Consider the following 19,391-nt stretch of genomic DNA (forward strand, 5'->3'; position numbering starts at 1 on the left):
ACTTTGGAAGTTGCAGATGAAATGAGGGAGTTACTAGTTCTTTTCTCTTCATACCTTTCCCCAAAAATTCACCTCTTCTTATCCTGCTGATAGTCACTATCCAATTCCGTCAAAGTTTGAACCCCTTCATGCCATGAGACAATATTTTCTGTCACTAAAATTCAATTTTGGCAATAAATGCACCCATGAGACCTGCATGATGGAAATGAAAATGCAAATCAGTCTCTCACAGCAACTATAAGTTCTGCTGATGCACCCTCATAGAGTACAGGTTTCAGAGTAGCAGCCGTGTTAGTCTTTATCCGCAAAAAGAAAAGGAGTACTTGTGGCAGGTGCCACAGGTACTCCTTTCCTCATAGAGTAATCTATTCACAAGGTTCCTGAGTCTCCCCTTGGCTGGATTTTCCTACACATTGTGAACACAGCCTCCATTTATTCAGTGTCCAAATACCTTAAGATCTAACTTGAAATGGTGACTCTGAAGTGTTCAGTGTCTGCTGCATAAAATTCCTCCTTGAGAATATTACCACTGGGATATAAAGCTATGCTTGCGAACAGAAACACCACTTCAGCCGTTCAAGCAATGGAAAACTTGTTAAAAAAATTATGCTGGTTGGTTTGTGAGGACTCAGTCATTAGGCATAGGTCTGTACAGTCAGAAGAGGATCTGTCTGCTAGACTCTGTTTACTGTCAGGAAGCCAGACGATGGAAAATATTAAGAGTTGGCAAGGTATGAGCTCATTTTTATTGATTTTTTTCCCTTTCATGGAACGCTCTTCCAGCTTTGAGAAAAGTGCTTTTGTTTACATGTCATTAAAAAAACATCTGCTAAACACCAACAGTCAGCGAAGGCGGAGTCTTGTGGATGAATCTAGTACAGTATTCTAGATGTTTAGTTAGTTGGCTGCTTTTAACGTATCCCAGGGTCTGTCAATGTGCAACCCTTCCTGGTCCCTTGCTCCCTTCCTGGTCTAAAATGGAACATGTCAGGAATTAGATGGAACTTGTAATAATATAATTAAAGCAATAAAAAAGTAAACTGCTGTGGTCATCCCACACTAAGCATTTAGCCTTTTTAGCAGCCAGGTGGTATTTATGCGGATGCTTAATTGCCAAACAGAGATTGTCACTATCAGGGCAATGCACCAGAAAGGTAGAGAGACCTGACCCAATACTCTGAATGTTCTTTCTAGTGTCTGTGAGCAGATAACATATTTTTTCCAAATACTTCTTTGTCCCATAATTGGATGTACTATAGGGAAGAGGAGACTTCACCACCCTGCCTTGTAAAACTCTGTATTTTATTTAATCATATGCTAATATCTAGAAAAGTGGAAAGATTTATTTGGAACGTTTGGTAAATCAAAATTTTGGTTGAATCCAACCACGTTTCTATCATTTTGTTTGCTTTTCTCCAAAAATGTCTGTGACTGATTTTTGCTTGAAAAACCATTGGGGAAGGGGGTTTTATTCACGCAAAGAATGAATGAGCATATGTGACGTAAACAGGTGTTTTCATTAATATATTCATGATCTTACGTGGCCCTATACCCACAATTACGGTGTGAAAATGTAACAAGAGAAAAATGAATGGAAAATCTACTATATGCTGTTGTCATGAGCATGGCCTCTGAGCAGACTGAGCAGCCCCCCGTATTGATCTCTGGCTAGGGTCTTTAAGGTGATCTGGATGGCGAGGCCAATCTACTATACTGCCTATAAATAAAGGTAGCTTGTATCATACCTTTCCCTCAGTCCTAAAGGACCTAGCTAATTTGAAATCTGGGTTCATGTACAGGACAGAGGCAAATATAGTGCCCTGGCTAAGATGAAAAAGGAAAAGAAATTATTTTAAATGTTGTAACATTTTCTATCTTTCCTCATCTGAACACATTCCTGGAGGTTTCCTCACATGACATAATCTTAAATTAAAGATAAATCTTTAATTCCTGGAGACTCCAGGCCATCCTGTAAGGTTGGCAACCCTAATTATTAGGTAAGGAAAGCTTGTGAAAGACCCAGATAAGTTGCTAAAAAAGTTCCTCTATAATTAGAACACACTCATAACAATCATGATCAGTTCACAACTAAAAGACATGATACATAAATTGTTTAAAATGAATGGTTCAGGCAGCTTTACTAGTAACTAAAAGATGGTTCAATCTAATGGGAGGGCACAAAAAAGGGAGAAACTATCTCTAGGAATCCCCAGATTGTTTCATTATGGGGGGAAGTGGCATTTGTTTCTGTTTGGAATGAGCATTAGGTTTAGCACCACAAACCCATAAATTCTCTGAGATCCCTGCAGGGCTCGAGCTTCCTGATTGATACCAGGTCTTGACTTTCAAGGGGCTCACCTTTCAAAAATTCTGAGCACCTGGCATCACTGCCTGACTATATCTAGTACTAAACCAGCAGTTTAGGAAGATCAGAGCAGGGAGATCAGAACAAGGTAATTGAAAAACAACACTTTTCCTGCATTATTGCTGTTCCTTTCACGGTTTGCTAGTGTGCATGTTCTGAACTCCAGTTCAGATAATTGATGCTTGCACAGTACTTTTGAATATCAGGTTGTTTAGGCCCTGATCCTGCATTTTTAAAGTGAATAGGAGCTTTGCCGCTGATTTAAATGAGTGTAGGATCAAGCCCTAAGTTTGAAACCTAAATATAGATTTAGAAGCCAACATTTAGGCCTGACCCACACACAGATTTCGTACTAATAAAACTATTTAAGTTAGAGGCATGATTTTTACTTAAATAGTTTTATCAGTTTAACTGTAACCTATGCCTGCTTGTGTGGTGCTCTGCCACCCTCTAGTGACACCTAGACCATCTAGAGATGGATGAGTCTGCTATAGCAGTGGTTCTCAACCTTTCGAGACTACTGTACTCCTTTCAGGAGTCTGATTTGTCCTGCATACCCCAAGTTTCAACTACTTGCTTACAAAATCAGACAAAAAAAGATAAAAATGTCTCATAACACTATTACTGAAAAATTGCTTACTTTCTCATTTTTACCATATAATTATAAAATAAATTAATTGGAATATAAATATTGTACTTACATTTCAGTGTAAAGAATATAGAACAGTAAAAGCAAGTCATTGTCTGTATGCAATTTTAGTTTGTACTGACTTAGCTAGTGCTTTTTATGTAGCCTGTTATAAAACTAGGCAAATATATAGATGAGTCAATGTACCCTCTGGAAGACCTCTGCGTACCCCCAGCGGTACGTATACCCCTGTGCTATCTTTGCTAACCATTGTGCTATCTGTGCTAAGAGCCATCTGGCTTTTAGCTCATGCAATAGAGACTCATACACTAAGCTTCTGAGGACCCAGGTTCGACCCCGCCCAATGGCAACTGGGGTCTGTCGGCATTACACAACCACTACTATGGACACAATTCTATTGATTTAAAGGTGCCTTATACCAGCATAGTTTATTCCCTTTCTCATATGAGAATGTGATATACTGGTTTAAGCCCCTTTATACTGGAAGATCTGCATCCACACTAAGGAGGTTGAACCACTTGAACTATATTAGCATAGTTAAAGTGATACAGTTTTTGTGTATAGACATGCCCTTAGGTGCCTATTTTTCAGAATCTTAGCCTGTGTTATTCCCTGTTTTAATAGAATAGTTTATGTATTACAGCATAAATGTATTACAGCATTTGTTTAAAAAAAACCTTCGTTTCATGAGCTCACATGTCTTTGGTAGGAGCAAATTTAGCATGTACATTTAACCAGATCACACCATTCAATACATTAATAAATTATAAAACAGTGAAAACAAAAGTAATAGGTTTGTCATTCAATCTATTTGCCTAGATTTTAGAACATTATAGATATTTGTACCATTTTATTTGAAGTCAGCAGACTTAGAAAATGTATCTATTTTTCAGACTAGAGTATTTTTAATTTTTTTTTCTAAACACTTTGCCTGTTATGAAGCTAAATTCCAGGTTTTCCTATCTTTTGGCCAAGGGCAAAGAAAAATACAGACAATTCCATCATGACACTTTTTTAATATGAATTGAATAGGAAATTAAAGAAATATAGAACTGATGGAGGAAAAGGACTGATCATATTAAATGCCATAATATTTATTAGAGCATATTATTTTAACTTTAAAAAAATCTAGCTAATATGCAATTGGCAGTCAGATTTCATTACATAGAGCAGGTTTGAGAAACCCATGTTTGACGATTTGGGTGTTGTTTGAATTGAAGACTAACATAAGAAACAGTGGATGAAATTCAGTTCAGTGCATAGGACCAGCACAAGACTTGTGTGCATATTAAATTCCGCTTAGTTTTGGAGACTTTGGTGATCCCTTTGCCTTATACTGGTCCTCTGTGTAGGGGTGAATTTCACCCACTGTGAAGGTTGACAGCAGAAGTTTGACCTTTCTGCCAAAAATTACATATATTTCTCCATATAGTAGGATTCATTGGATATTAAATGAAAAAAGTCATCCCTTTAAAACAAGGACTGCCAGAATCTTAACATCCCAGTACTTGAGTTGGGTGACCTAAAAACAAGCCTAGATTTGTTGGCTTTGAAGTCAAAAGCTTGATTTTAGCAGGGGCACAGGAACTCTTAAAGTTTCTTGCATGCTCCAGTAGCCTTGTATTGATGGAACTGATAATTTGTCCATTTCATTCCCATGAGTGATATTCAAAAACAGAACAGTGCAGGACAGCAGAGAATTGAGTGGTGCATGCTCTTTTCATATGTATGTCCGTATCTTCAATCCCAGCATAAATTCATTCTCAGGGCCTTCAGAATGAAGTGTAAAACTCACTTATTTGGCTTAGCATTCTCACAGCAACAACTAAAACCAACAACAAAGAAGAGAGAAGATGGGGGAGAGTATAATTAGATACGATTGCTACAGTATTTGAAATACTTGTTGCACTGAGACTACTGCAAGAGGAGAGGTAACATTATTTAGTTACTTAGTCATTTGTAATTTTATATGGGAGACCAGTGTGTTTCCAAGTCTTTTTTAAAGGCATGCACTTTAAAGTAATTTTGTTGAAAGGTGGGAATTCATGAAAATCTCCTTTGTTTTTTCTTGGTTCTCCCTCATAAATATGCAAACGTCTGATGAAAAAATTCAACCAGTTCTACTTTAAATCTGCAGTTTCTAAAGATATCCATTGCTATGCTGTATTGGAATAAAAGAAGTACCTTTAAAAACTATTCTTTGAAAAGATTTTATTACTAGCAGAATATAAATGGGACTTTAAAAGTTCAGTACTTACAGAGGAAGTTAGCCTCTGGACTATTTACAGCATGATTGCAACTGAGTCACAGGAAAACATATAAAATATAATGCTTCGTTGAATTAGTGATCTTCTGCATAGTGCACCTGCTAATCTTGGAAGTTTACAGTGACTGTGGATCTACGTCTCTTACAAGCACAATATACAAACAAAAATAGCATGAGTTAAACAGTAATGACCTTTGTTTGTGATGATCTATATAGTAAGCAATTTGACTCCAGATGATTGGGCTATATATGTGTGGCAGGTGGCTTATGTAGTATACATAAGCCAGAGCTGGTACTAGGATCAGTTTGAAGGTTTGCCACCCCAACGAGGGTTCCTCGACACATTGAGACTAAGGCAAGTGCAATGCTTCCAGAGCTCCATAAATGCAGGGGGCACACAGCCACTGCTTCACCTCTGCTTTCACTCCCTCATGGTATCAGCTCTGCTTCACCTCTCAGTTTCTGGGCAGGTTGAGGTTGGTTTAGGGACCAATCTTACGAGTCCTTAGACTCTCAATGTGCAATGACTGTGATTGTAGAGAGACAACAGGAGAAGACCTTTGCATCAGTGCTTTTGGAAAATAAAAAATGAAGAAACAAATAAATACCACCATGCTTGAACTATTTACTAGGCAGCACTGGAATGCTCTGCACTGTGTAATAAATGTAATTAACGTGGTGGCAGGAAAGAGTGGAAGGATGGTCCACAGGTTAGGACACTAGCCTTCCACTCAGAAGAGCCGAGTACACATGCACCTATGGGAGAAGGTGAACTCCTTGCAAATGTCTACCTCTTTTCATATGAAGCTTTACTAATCATACTAATGAGCTTTTCTAATAGATGCAGTCATGTGCAGAACCAACAGAACATTGGCAGACAGTTAAAAAATCACTTTAAAATATCTAGTGCATATGTGTAAAACATGTTTTTTTTCCTAAACCCGTATCGCTGTAACAAATCAAAAACAATCATCACTGAAAGGCACATCTGCAACGTAGGAAATAATGTCTCTGCCAAATTTCAGGTATCTACTAGTGACGTGTTGGCCTGTTTTTAAAACAATAGTTATTTTTTTAATATATACATGATGGGAAAAGTGGGGAGGGGAGTCAGTTCACTCTTCTATTTTTTTCCCAATGGCTGAAACATTTTGACTCTCACTTTCCACAAAAATTTGCTCCAAGACTAATATCGAGGCTGCCAGATTTCACTGAGAGTGGCAAAAATTTGAGTTACAAATAATTGAAAACAGTATCTTAGATTGAAAACACTTGTGAAACCTTCACGATAGGTGTTTGTCTACCTATGTTTTACCAAAATAGTTTAATAAGCAATTGAAACAGTTTTGATCTGAGATTGAAGGAAGCAGAGCATGAAGTCAGCCACAAATGAGGTTGGAAGATGCAATGTTTAGGGATTTACAAAGCCTAAATCTTCCCATACTGACCCTTGTGGAAGAAAGAAGACTTGCAAGGGATCATTCAAGATGGGAGTCCTTTTCACGCCCCACCATGGCTACATCACAGCCATGTGAACCTGCTGCTTCTGCTTGTGCCACTCTTGTTTTATATGTAGGTCCACTCTGTGCGTGTGTGTGTGTATAGATAGATAGACAGACAGACACATGTTTAATTTCTCAATGTTGAAAAGAGTCCAAAAGTTAATCTAATAAAGAGAGAGAACATCTGTGATATTATTGTCTGATGAAATAACCAGAAATATTAATACTGTAGATTTATAACATTTTTTCTGGTTGCTATGTAAAAGCAAGAATCCTATTGTGAGCTTTTCAGAAGCTAAACCAGCTGGAGTTCGGCAACCGTAATCTGATCATTCCATAGTGAGAATGAAGTGAACAATGAAAATTAAAGCAGTAAATATATCAAAATATAAGTTCCTGGTCAGCACACATAATATTTGCTGAAAAAGTTGCCAACCTGGGTTCACAGTGCTCTGAGTTTTAAACTCCTTCTTCAGTGTAGTAACACATTACTTGGGGTGTTGTTTGCTAAATACAGGGAATGCAGTAGAAGTCTGTCCTGTACAGATTTACTTTTCAGCACAGTGTGGATTTAATCTGAAATTATCAATGTAGGCATATGAAAAATAAGGCATTTCACTTAAAAATAGGGCTTCCTTTAGATTAGTGATCTCTTACCAGATAAGCTTCTTTTTCTGGTACTATTTTTTTAGTTTTCAACTTCCTTTGGGTTTTAAAATAAAAAATTTTCACTAACTCCCAAAAGTGTAAAATTCCCACCCTCCCGCACCATGCAGAGGATCAATGCAAGACCTATGAACCACTTAAGTATTTAAAATAGAGTTTAGGTGGGATTTAAGCGATGTATAGTCCTTGAGCTCATCTCTATAGGGGTGACTTTCATCTACCAAAGAGAAGAACAGAGCTAATGGTAGCCTTTTACACTAGACCAAGCCATCCTGCCAGGATAGCTCAGGAAAACTGGGGAAAGTTGAGGGCATGAAGAGAGGTTTACTGTTGCTCCAAAAAGAAGTCCAGGTGATGAATCCAGGGACTGTTACACCAGCAAGCTCACTGCCTTCCTCAGCTAGTCTCTGGAGATGGGGTTGGTTAATAATCTGCTGCTCGCACATTCACAAGCTTGTTTTATCATGTGGCTTGCAAAAATAATGGCTATTGGAACAAACAAAAAAGTCAGGCCCAAATCCCACACGGTGTTGGCAACTGAGGTAATATTATGAATAGTTTTTCATTTTGTTTTTTTAATCTGGAGTTTGGTCAGTAATTGTAAAGTAAAGCAGATTTAAAGCCTACAATGTTATATAATTTCATACAAGAATATCCATGTAAAATAAGCATTTTGTCTCAACCACTTGCATACAGGTACATTCTTATTTTTTGTATAGATTTGATTTCATAGGGAAAATAAGAAGGGCATCTAATAGTATAAAGCTAAAGTTCATACCATAAGAAATCTGCAGTGGGCAGAGGGCACATGCATTCTTGATCTCTGAAATATATTTTGCAACAGATTGTAGGATAAGAACAGTGGCTATAACTGAGAATATTGCACTGATTATATATCATTGTGTAGCCTGCTTATTTTAATTCCCAGGTACTCATAGCCTGTTGACAAGTTTTGCTCCTATTAAAATTACGGTTTTCAGGATAGTGCTTTACTTAACATGTAACAGTGTGTGTACTGTTATGAAATTGCATGTACAATTTAATTACATTATCACTAATTATAGGAAAACTTAGAGGCCTATGTACCGTTTCTTCTCAAGGTCCTGTAGTGGTTCACAGTGAAGTCAATGCAAAATTCCAGTCAGTTGCAGTGAGAGCACGATGGGTCTCAGAGAACAGTGCATTGGAAGGAAAAGTGTCAGTACTGTTAATCTGGGGGGCTTTCTTACTCAGAGCAGGAATATTTCCAGTCCCTGCAATGCTGATGAATAATATTATTGCTTTGGAGGGGAGAACATGTGCTATGCAGTCTTTCTCCAACCTCCAGCAAATACTTATACAATAGTTGAGCAGTGAACATCAAGTGGACAATCAGCAAGTGGACTGAAGTACTTGCTTCCAATTGATGCATGTCAGGAGTTAAGTGATTTGGGACACTCTTCTGAGATTGGCTGAGGCTGGAAACATTTGGAAAGTGATACTTGGCCTGGAGAAGAGGAAAGAGCAGAGCTTCTGTTATCCTTTTGCACTCTCATCGGCTAGTCAGCTAGTCACAGTGACTATGTGACTCTGGAAGTGACTGTCTGCTCGCAAAAGGGTGAATATGAAAGTAAAAACTGTTGCTACAGATTAGAAAAAAATGATTATATAGAGGAAAAAGAGGCCGATAATGAAGCCACTAATGAAAGTCCTATGATCTCCACTTAAGTCCTGTTTGCACTGGGGTACAAACAATGAATCTTGACCTGGCTAAAATTCAGTTTTAAACTACTTTAGGAAATCTGTTGATAAAGTTTTATGGCAAAACGCAACATTTCTAATAATTTCTTGAAATGCACTGGGGACAACTTTTTGTTCCAGAAAATGGAGGAAGTAACTAAATGGGACATCCATTTTAGACTTTATTCTGACCAAAAGGGAGGAATTGCTAGCAAATATGAAGGAGGAAGGCACATTGGTGAAAGCGATCATGAAATGACAAATTTCATGATTCTAAGGAAAGGAAGGAGGGAGGGTAGTAGAATAAGGACAATGTATTTCCAAAAAGCAGACTTTCACAAACTCAGAGCACTGGTAGGTAAGATCCCATGGGAAGAAAATCTAAGGGAAATTTAATTCAGGAGAGCTGGCAGTTTCTCCAGGAGACAATATTAAAGACACAACTATAAACTATCCTGATGTGAAGGAAGACCAAAATAATAGTAAAAGGCCAATATGTATCCATTGGGAGCTCTTTAATGACCAGAAAATCAAAAAGGAATCCTACAAAAAGTGGAAACTTGGACAAATTGCTAAGGAGGAGTACAAAAGTATGACATAATCACGTAGGAAAAAAATCAGAAAAGCTAAGGCACAAAATGAGTTACATAAAAGGTATAGGGATGTAACGGGCAAGAAGTAGTTCCTTAAATACATGAGGAGCAAGAGAAAGACAAAGGAAAGGTATTGGTCCTCTCTTTAGCAAGGAAGGAGAGCTAATAACTGATGACAGCAAGAAAGCTGAGATATTTAATGCCTATTTTGCTTCAGTCGTAACTAAAAAGTTTAATGGTGACCACATACTGAACACAATTATTATTAACAATGAGGGTGAAGGAATGCAAGCCAAAATGGGCGGGAGGGGGAGCAGGTTAAAGACTATTTAGATAAGTTTGATGTATTCAAGTCAGCAGAGCTTGATGAAATTCATCCTAGAGTACTTAAGGAACTAGCTGACACAATCTCAAAAACACTAGCAGTTATCTTTGCGAACTCCTGAGGATGGGTGAGGTCCCTGAGCACTGGAGAAGGGTAAACATAGTATCGATATTCAAAAAGGGGAACAGAGAGGACATGGGGAATTATAGACCAGTCAGCCTAATTTCAATACCTGAAAAGATAATGGAACAAATTATTAAATAATCAGCTTGTCAGCACCAAAAAACTAATAGGTTTATAAGTAAGGTTAAGATTTTGTCACTGTTATTTTTTGTAAAAGTCATGAAGAGGGCACGGGCAATAAACAAAAATTCATGGGAGCCCATGACCTGTCTGTGATTTTACTAAAAATAATTGGTGGCCAGGGTGGGTGGGGGTGGGGAATGACAGCTGGAGCCCCATGGGTGGGGACTGACCGCTCGAACCCCAATGCCCTTGTGGGGGGCACAGCCCCAGTTCCAGCCATGGGGGGAGGGGGGTACAGCCCCAGGTCCGGCCACAGCTGAAGCTGTGTGGAAAGGGTGCACAGCTCAGGCTCCAGCCGCAACTGCAGCCACGGGGCAGGGGCACACAGTCCCATCTACAGCCCTGGTGGCAGCTGTGGGGGTGGGGGAAGGATGATGGTGCACAGCCCCGGCTCCAGTCCTGGCTTCAGCCACTGGCAGCTGAAGCCAAAGAAATCCCAAAAGTCCGTTAAAGTCACAGTATCTGTGACTGCCGTGACCTGCATGACTAAATCGTATCCTTAGTTATAAGCAACAGCCTGCATGGACTTGTCAAGAACAAATCATGCCAAACCAACCTAATTCCCTTCTTTGCCTGACCTACTGGGTACCGGGGAAGCTATAGATGTGATATATCTTGATTTTAATAAGGCTTTTGACACAGTCCTACATGACATTCTCATAAGCTAACTAGGTGAATGGGGTCTAGATGAAATTACTATAAGGTGGGTGCAGAACTGGTTGAAAGACCGTACTCAAAGTGTAATTATCAATGGTTTGCTGTCAAACTGGGAGGGCATATCCAGTGAGGTCTTGCAGGGATCATCCTGAGTCCAGAACTATTCAATATTTTCATTAATGACTTGGATAATGGAGTGGGAACTATGCAGATAACACCAAGCTGGGAGGGTTTGTAAGCACTTTGGAGGACAGGATTAGCCTGGCCTTGACAAATTGGAGAATTGATTTGAATTCAACAGAATCAAATTCAGTAAAGACAAGTGCAAAGTACTTCATGTAGGAAGGAAAAAGCACCTGTACAACTAGAAGGGGGGAATAACTGGCTAGTTATTATTATATTATTACTATATTATTATACTATATATTACTATATTATTATAGTTATTATTATTGTAACTCGGTATATTAACAAGATTCAGGAGGTAATTGTCCCACACTACTTGGCACTTATGAGGCCTCAGCTCAAGTACTGTGTCCAATTCTGAGTGCCACACTTTGGGAAAGATGTGGACAAAGTGAAGGGAGTCCAGCGGAAAGCAACAAAAATGATCAACGGTTTTAGAAAACCTGACCTTTGAGGAAAGGTTAAAAAAACTGGGCATGTTTAGTCTCAGGAAAAAAAAAACTGAAGGTTAAGTGTTTTTATAAAGAGGATGGTGATCAGTTGTTCCCCAGACCCACTGAAGATAGGACAAGAAGCAATGGACTCAATCTGCAGCAAAGGAGATTTAGGAAAAGCTTTCTTACTACAACGGTAGTTAAGCTCTGGAACAGGTTTCCCAGGGAGGTTGTGGGAGCCCCATCTTTGAAAGTTTATAAAAACAACTTGAATAAACCCCTGTCGGGGATGGTCTGGGTTTACTTGGTCCTTCCACAGCTCAGGGGGCTGGACTAGATGACTTCTTGAGAGCCCTTTCAGACTTATATTTCTATGATTTTGTGATTCTATAATAGCTCCATATATCAGGAAGGTATTTAGCGTTAAGTGTTCATATTGTCATGGGTACTCAGGATAAGGTTTATTTTTTACATGGCAGCAGTAGACAATATTTGAAAAACTGAAGGTGCTATCAACTTGATACTTAGAAATATTTCTTATTCATTCTAATTTGTGTGCATGTGTGTGGTTGGGGTTTTTTGTTTGTCTGTCTGTCTGTTTTTTTGTTTTTGCTATGTTGTTTTGAAAACCAGTATTGCATCTTGATTGGATTTCTTTGTAGAGATTCAGTATCTTTCTGATTTCCTTTTCCTTTGGCAGAAGAGAAAAGAAAGGTGGGGGGACGGGGACAGAGAAGAGCATTTTCCTTGGTATCACTCTTACTCCCCCATCCCTGTCCCTGAAGAAGACTTTTCACCGGTTCCATTGTGTGGTTGTTCTTTGCTGCAGTGTACCCCTCATTGCCTTCAGACTAGTCAGAAAGATAATGCTAACAGGTTCAGCAATAACATTCTTTCCCCCTCCATGATGTGAAACCCTTTCCTGTTAAAGAGGATTCCAAGAACAGCAGCTGGTATGACAGACTCTTGAAACTTGGAAATTTAGGAGGCAGTGTGGAATCACAGGTCTCTTTAGATGGAAAGCCACTAAGTTTGGGGACTAACCCCCCAGCAATGTTTTGGGCAGGTGGCAAAGACAAACTAAAAGGAACTTCTACTATTATTATTTTTGCAGTGTAGTTGTAGCCATGGTGGTCCCAGGATATTAGTGAGAGAAGGCAGGTGAGGTAATATTTTTTATTGAACCAACTTCAGTTGGTGAGAGAGACAAATTTCCAAGCTACACTGAGTTGCTCAAAAGCTTGTCCCTTTCACCAACAAAAGTTGGTCCAATAAAATATATTACCTCTCCCACCTTGTCTCTCTGTTATTTATCATTTACATTGGAGTAGCATCTGGAAGATCTAGGCATTATACAAATATATGGAGAATCAGGGACCCGCTCCAAAGATCTTACACTCTGTGACAAGTGCTGACTCTGGGTATTTCCTTTCCCCTACCTGGGACTAGCCTGTCTAGGGACAATATGGCCCTTACATCTCACATTTACTCTGGCTCTCTTGGTGGTGGTGTTGCTACAAGAAGCCAGATACTAGGGACACTTTACACTACTACTTTACACAAGTAGTCTCATTGATTTCAATGGGTCTATTTGCATGAAGTTTGCAGAATTAGGGCTTAAGTCTCTATTTTAAAAAGAAAGCTCATGAAGAAACACAGAGTAATTTTTTGAGTGGATGGGGGATTGGAGGGAGGGGGAGAGAGATGATTAAACAATAAGCAATGTATAGTCCTGATACTGCAATATACTTTGTGGTGGAATTGCAGAATTAGGGCCCATATTTGTAGTTTTCAGCAAGGCTGCAATACTTGCAGAGATCAGCATTTCTAATTATTCTCAGCTCTTTGCAATAAAAATGGAACGTTGCTATGCAGAGGGAAAGACTTTAAGAAGTGAAATCAGTTCACACATCTCTGATTTCTTTTGTGGATTTTCAAAAATGCACAAACAAAACGTGAGCTTCCCTGTTTGTTTTCTAGTAAATAACACCGTCTGAGTTAATCAAGGGGTGATATGCAACAAATCAATTAACTGATTTTAATCTTTTCTTTTTACTAAGTGAAAATACTGCATATAATTGTATTATTGAGACCTACCTAAAATAAAAAGCTCTAATTTTTATATAACCACTTACTTCTGTAAACAGATCACACAGTGAGGAATCTATTAATACCCCACTGTAAAATATATACATAGAGGTAGCATCCTGGTTTGAGAGAGATAATGGGACACCCACCTCTTTCTTTATCTTCCTAATGATTTAACTTAGGATGATTCAGAAATGGACATCCATGTTCAGGTCAGCAGCAGGGGTCCGACTGTAAGCAGTTGGGAGACTAAAATTCTCTGCAGGACTTATCCTAAGTAGGTAGTGTACAGTTTATGAAATTTACCACTTATGGCAGCAATATTCTCCTTTTGAGCTCAAGCCTACTTCCCGATGCAAATGCTTTTATTCAGTCTCATTGTAAGATTCAATTAGAATTTGAAATAGCATGCAAGCTAGCCATGACTATCAAGACTTGTGTACAGTAATATGTTTTTGCACTGTGTACTCTTTACAAGGCTATTTGAACAAAGATTAATACAGTCATTTGAATCCATAAAATAATCACCACATCTCTTTCATCACACAGTGATAATAATTCTTCACTTGTTTAAAAGAAAAAAGTCTACTACGGTTCTACTGTTCCCCTTATGTTTCATTTTCATATGTTGGCTCTTGATTTTTGTTGTAAAATCTGAACCCACTAAAATGTCATTCAGTGTCCAGGATTCTGTATTTGTATTACTTTATTGGTCATATTATTCTAAAGCATTTCCTCTTTTTGTTTCCATAGGAAATGATCTATTTTTAGTTGCAGTGCATGAACTGGGGCATGCTCTAGGCTTGGAGCATTCCAATGACCCTACTGCAATCATGGCTCCATTTTACCAGTATATGGAAACAGACAACTTCAAACTACCTAGTGATGATTTACAGGGCATTCAGAAGATATATGGTATGTCATTTTTTTATTACACATGTTAAATAGTTTGCTTAAGAACATATTTGAGGACAAATTATATATATATATATATATATATATATATATATATATATACATACACACACACACACTCTGTCAGCTGTAGTCCCAGAGGCCTTGATTTCTTGCTGTGAGAAAGCCATGGATTTTGATGAAGCTCTCTTATTTAGTCCCACACTATTCACAGTTTGCCTCTAAATCTGCACTCCGCTGGAATGATAATCTTAAATATTTAAACTGCTAGTGAAGAATATCTATAAAGGGATCCCAAACTATTAAAATATTAAGAAACGCAGGCCTTAACCATAACCTGCTCATTTCCAAAGTGCTCTGTGGCACCAGCTTATATAACTGGAGGATTGGTTGGTTCTCAATATATCAGTTATAAAAATGTGCAGTTCCCTTGGTAAAGCAGTTTTGTGGTCCCAGCACCTCCCCTCTTCCCCCCATTCTTATTGCAATAAATATAGCAAATTGATTTCAAAAGCTTGTTATTAACAACCCAAGGTTTTGCACAACATGGCATAGTGGGGGTGGGGAGGAGAGGGAAAATCCTGCTCTTTAAAATATATATCAGATTTGGCTATTGTGGCCTAAAATGAAAGAAACATCCACTGTAAATAATTTCTCATTTTATTGTATTCAGTCAAAGAAAGAAACATAATTGGAAAGAAAAAAAAGCAGTTTACTCATTTCAGGTTTAAGGTAACACAGGACTCTCTCTGACATTTCCACAGGCAACTTTTGTAGTACATAAGTTTTAAAAAGCTTGACATACACAGTTAACCATTAAAGAATCTGCTTTGCTAAATTAATGGAGCATTTACATTTACATTCTTACAGTGAAAAATCTGTTCTATCTGTATGTTAATGCTAAGTGACTGGTAGATATCATTTGCATGTGCAAACGATGTCATTTAAGTTCACTAATTTGTTTTGCATTCATTGCTTTTCCAATTTAAATGTCTAAGTGGTAAGTGTTCTCTCTGGGTTAAACTGACTTTTAACAAGGTCACATTTCTTGCTGATCTTTTGCTGTTAGGAAAGCCGGATGAGTTCGTAAAGAATAATGGTGCACCTCTGATTAGAAACCAAATACATCTATGCTAAATATTATATTAAGTGATGTTATACTCTGGATGTTCCAGAAAGGGAACAAAGTGATTGGCTTGTTAAAATTTATTGTATATGGTTAACCGAAAAAAATAGGTTGTTTTTCATGAACTCATAAGTTGGTAGTCTAGACAAGGACATTTTGCCCATATACTAAATAATAAGCTCTAACAGCTGTATGCTGACTTTATTGCTCCTGGGAAGTGATGCCTGACAACACTACCAAATTGCATGTGGAAACTTTGGTTTGGATTTAGAATCATTCAAATATTATCCATTGCAAATTAATTTCTTTGCTGCCTGTACTAAAATCAAAAGGTGATTTGAACTGAATGTCTGAAAAAAATGTTACCCCTATGAAAGTAACTATGTTGAGCTACACTATTCATCACAGCCTAATTAACTGTAAATTATGAATGTCATGCTCCTTAAAATTATGAAGGAAATGTCTTATTAAATTTCACTGATGGTAGTTTGGGTTGCCTTAAATATTCAATCAGTAAACATTTATCCTAGTTAATTTACTTTCTTTGATCAAGTACTGGACATTCAGATTTCATTTATGTTAGATTTAATTTTGTCTCAGGTTGCAAAGATGCTCCTTAACCTACTGTCATGCAGATGAATTAAAGCAGACTGTTTTGTCATGTACAAATAGACACTGCAGTTAAACTGATCTAGATAGATAGCTACACAGAATGGGCAGACTTAAAAAGTGTGTCCTACTTCCAGAGATATTACTGGTCCTACAGAGATGTCATATATTTAAAATGGAAAATATCACTAGACCCAATAATATCTCTAGAACTGGAATGAAGTTTCTTAGCCTGCCCATTACACATAAGGGTTTTTAACAGCATGAACCTAGAATGACGGTATTACTTACAAATAGTAAAACTATGAATGGACTAATCAGATCATCCTAAATGAGTGCCATTAAAAGCTTTGTATTGCACCACATCATGATTTATTCTGTATATGTCAAATAGTTTATAGCACAGATATTTTAGAAATGTTACACAGAGGGTTTTTATTGTTATTATGTTGCACTATTTTTAAGTTTGGACAACCTTTTCAATACATTTGCCCGTAAAATCAAATGTCAGGGTTGCCATGAGTCCAACTTTACAGGATTCATAGGGAAAAACATTAACAATTAATTTCAAACATTTCTTTAAAAAAATCTAAATATGCATTCTATATACATAAATGCCCAACATTTAAAGCCCAATCTCAAGACCTTCCATAGCTAGAAAGGTGCTTTGTGCCCCAGCAGGAGCTGGGAAAATATCCTTTCCTGTGACCTTCTCTTTGTATCCCTGATGGTTCAAGCCTATCACTAGTGCAGAACTCAGTTTTTCTGGGCTGGAAACTTAGGTCAGTATAGTTGGAGGGGTCGGGAGAGAAATTCCACCTCTGCGGTTAAGAAGGAAATATTTTTGAGTCTGGTTGGTTTATAAAACAAAAAGCAGCTACAGAAGCAGCTCAGAAGCATTGTCTATTAGAAGTAGTTCAAGAAAAGATAGATTAGTGGGAAGACAGCAGGTTAATTTGTCAAAGGTGCATAATAAATGCAATTTATCACATGCCTGTATCATTAATCACATAACCACGACATGTGCTGTGTGTGTGGATGGATGGATGGATGGATGTAGGTATTAGAATGTTCAAAAACATGGGTTGATGGTAGAATTATTAAATGCATTTGTCAGGACAAATTTCCCACATTTTATATAACCAATGAAAGTTTTGTTCTCACCAAAACAGTTCTATACACTGTTGTTGAAGCACAAACTCTTTACCATGTGTAATCTTAAATTGTGGTGGATTTTGTGGTCTGAAAGCTTGTTGGGGAATAAAGGAGGAAGGTATCAGAATTCCAGCAGTCATTTTTTTCTTCATAAGTATGTTGACTTTACGGATCCAAAGCACACGTTGTTATACTTATATATATATCTTCACAGATCAGAATTTGGAAAAGAGCATATTACACCAACTAAGCCATTCCTCTGCCAATGCAGGAGTATTCTTTGGGGTATATTTTTGTAGAGCTGTCTGCAGTGCAATTTACAGTGATCTAAACAATGTCCTGCTGCTGACATTTTTAAGGTCCACCTGACAAGATCCCACCACCAACAAGACCTCTGCCAACAGTGCCCCCGCATCGTTCTGTCCCTCCAGCAGACCCTCGGAAGAATGACAGGCAGCCTAAACCACCTCGGCCGCCCACTGCTGACAAACCTTCCTATCCTGGAGCCAAACCAAACATCTGTGATGGGAACTTCAACACGCTAGCTATTCTTCGCAGGGAAATGTTTGTTTTCAAGGTAGGACACTGTGAATTTTTTAGTGTTACATCAAGTGTCTGCATTTCTAATTTTTTCAGGAAACAAGCTTTCATTCATCATGACTCCACTTTCCCAGCCTTCTCACAGTTAGAAAGTTCAAGAAAAGAAACTAAAGAATAAACATACAAATGGCTTAAATGTCTAGCAGAGCATTGCTGTAATGCTCTATTTTTGGAATACATTCATGTCAGCAGAAGCTATAATGCCTCAAAATTTAAGGGTAAATAAATGCAGCATCTTATGCACAGATTAAAAATACTGCATAATTCAAGGCATGAATAGAAGCTGATAGAAATGATTTTGTTGGGAACTTAGCCACTTCCAGTCACATTGCAGTTATTGTGTCTTCAGCACACACTTCTTTACAAGGACCTTGTAATTTAACTTTATAATTAGATCAGTCATTTATACGGGATGTTTGTCATAGTGTAAAAAGAAAAGGAGTACTAGTGGCACCTTAGAGATTAACCAATTTATTTGAGCATAAGCTTTCGTGAGCTACAGCTCACTTCATGTAGCTCACGAAAGCTTATGCTCAAATAAATTGGTTAATCTCTAAGGTGCCACAAGTACTCCTTTTCTTTTTGCGAATACAGACTAACATGGCTGCTACTCTGAAACCTGTCATAGTGTAGTGGTTCCTTTGATACATGTTTGAGTAAAGGTCTTTGCTATAAGAACTTCCTTGCAGATGTTTTACTGTTTATTTCAATTCATGATTTTGTCTGGAGCTGCGTATATATGGTGCATCTCTCACCAACTGGACTAGCCTTTTCATGGAGCGGCTTCACTAAAGGTTCAAAGACGACAAATCTAAGCAAAGCCATTTGTTAGAAGAATGATCTAGCAGAGCACCTTGTATAATTTCCAAATTGCACTGCAGGCTACAGAAATAACAGAATCATTATTCAGTCTTTTAAGTAAATTAATTTGCTGACAGTTATTGTTGTGCAAATTGCCAGCAATAAGTGATAGGTAATGTTAACGTAGTATATTATCTTGGAATCCACTGAGATGTCCTAAATTTGGCTGAACAATGGACTAGGTGAGATTTTTGTTTTGTAAATATATGTTATGACTCTTCTTGATTTCAAAATTATACCTAGTGAGAACAGGCGTTTTCCTCCATGAAGTTTTTCTGCCAAGCCCTAGGGGAAAACATTAGCAACAGGATTAAGTTGTCCTATCAGATTGACCTTCTGGTCCACAAATCCAATATTTTGCCATAGCTT

General features: G+C 37.9%; 1 protein-coding gene across 3 annotated transcripts in view; it reads left to right on the top strand.

The window, feature by feature from the left end:
- MMP16 (matrix metallopeptidase 16) overlaps window positions 1–19,391 on the top strand; it is a 236,307-nt gene that overhangs the window by 157,238 nt on the left and 59,678 nt on the right. For all 3 annotated transcript variants that reach the window (XM_074944142.1, XM_074944143.1, XM_074944144.1), the window contains 2 exons: window positions 14,510–14,671; window positions 17,921–18,138. In XM_074944142.1, the coding sequence (XP_074800243.1) occupies window positions 14,510–14,671; window positions 17,921–18,138 (380 nt within the window). The remainder of the gene's footprint in view (window positions 1–14,509; window positions 14,672–17,920; window positions 18,139–19,391) is intronic.

The sequence above is a fragment of the Natator depressus genome, chromosome 2, assembly GCF_965152275.1.
Source record: "Natator depressus isolate rNatDep1 chromosome 2, rNatDep2.hap1, whole genome shotgun sequence".
In the NCBI taxonomy this organism is placed as follows: Eukaryota; Metazoa; Chordata; order Testudines; family Cheloniidae; genus Natator; species Natator depressus.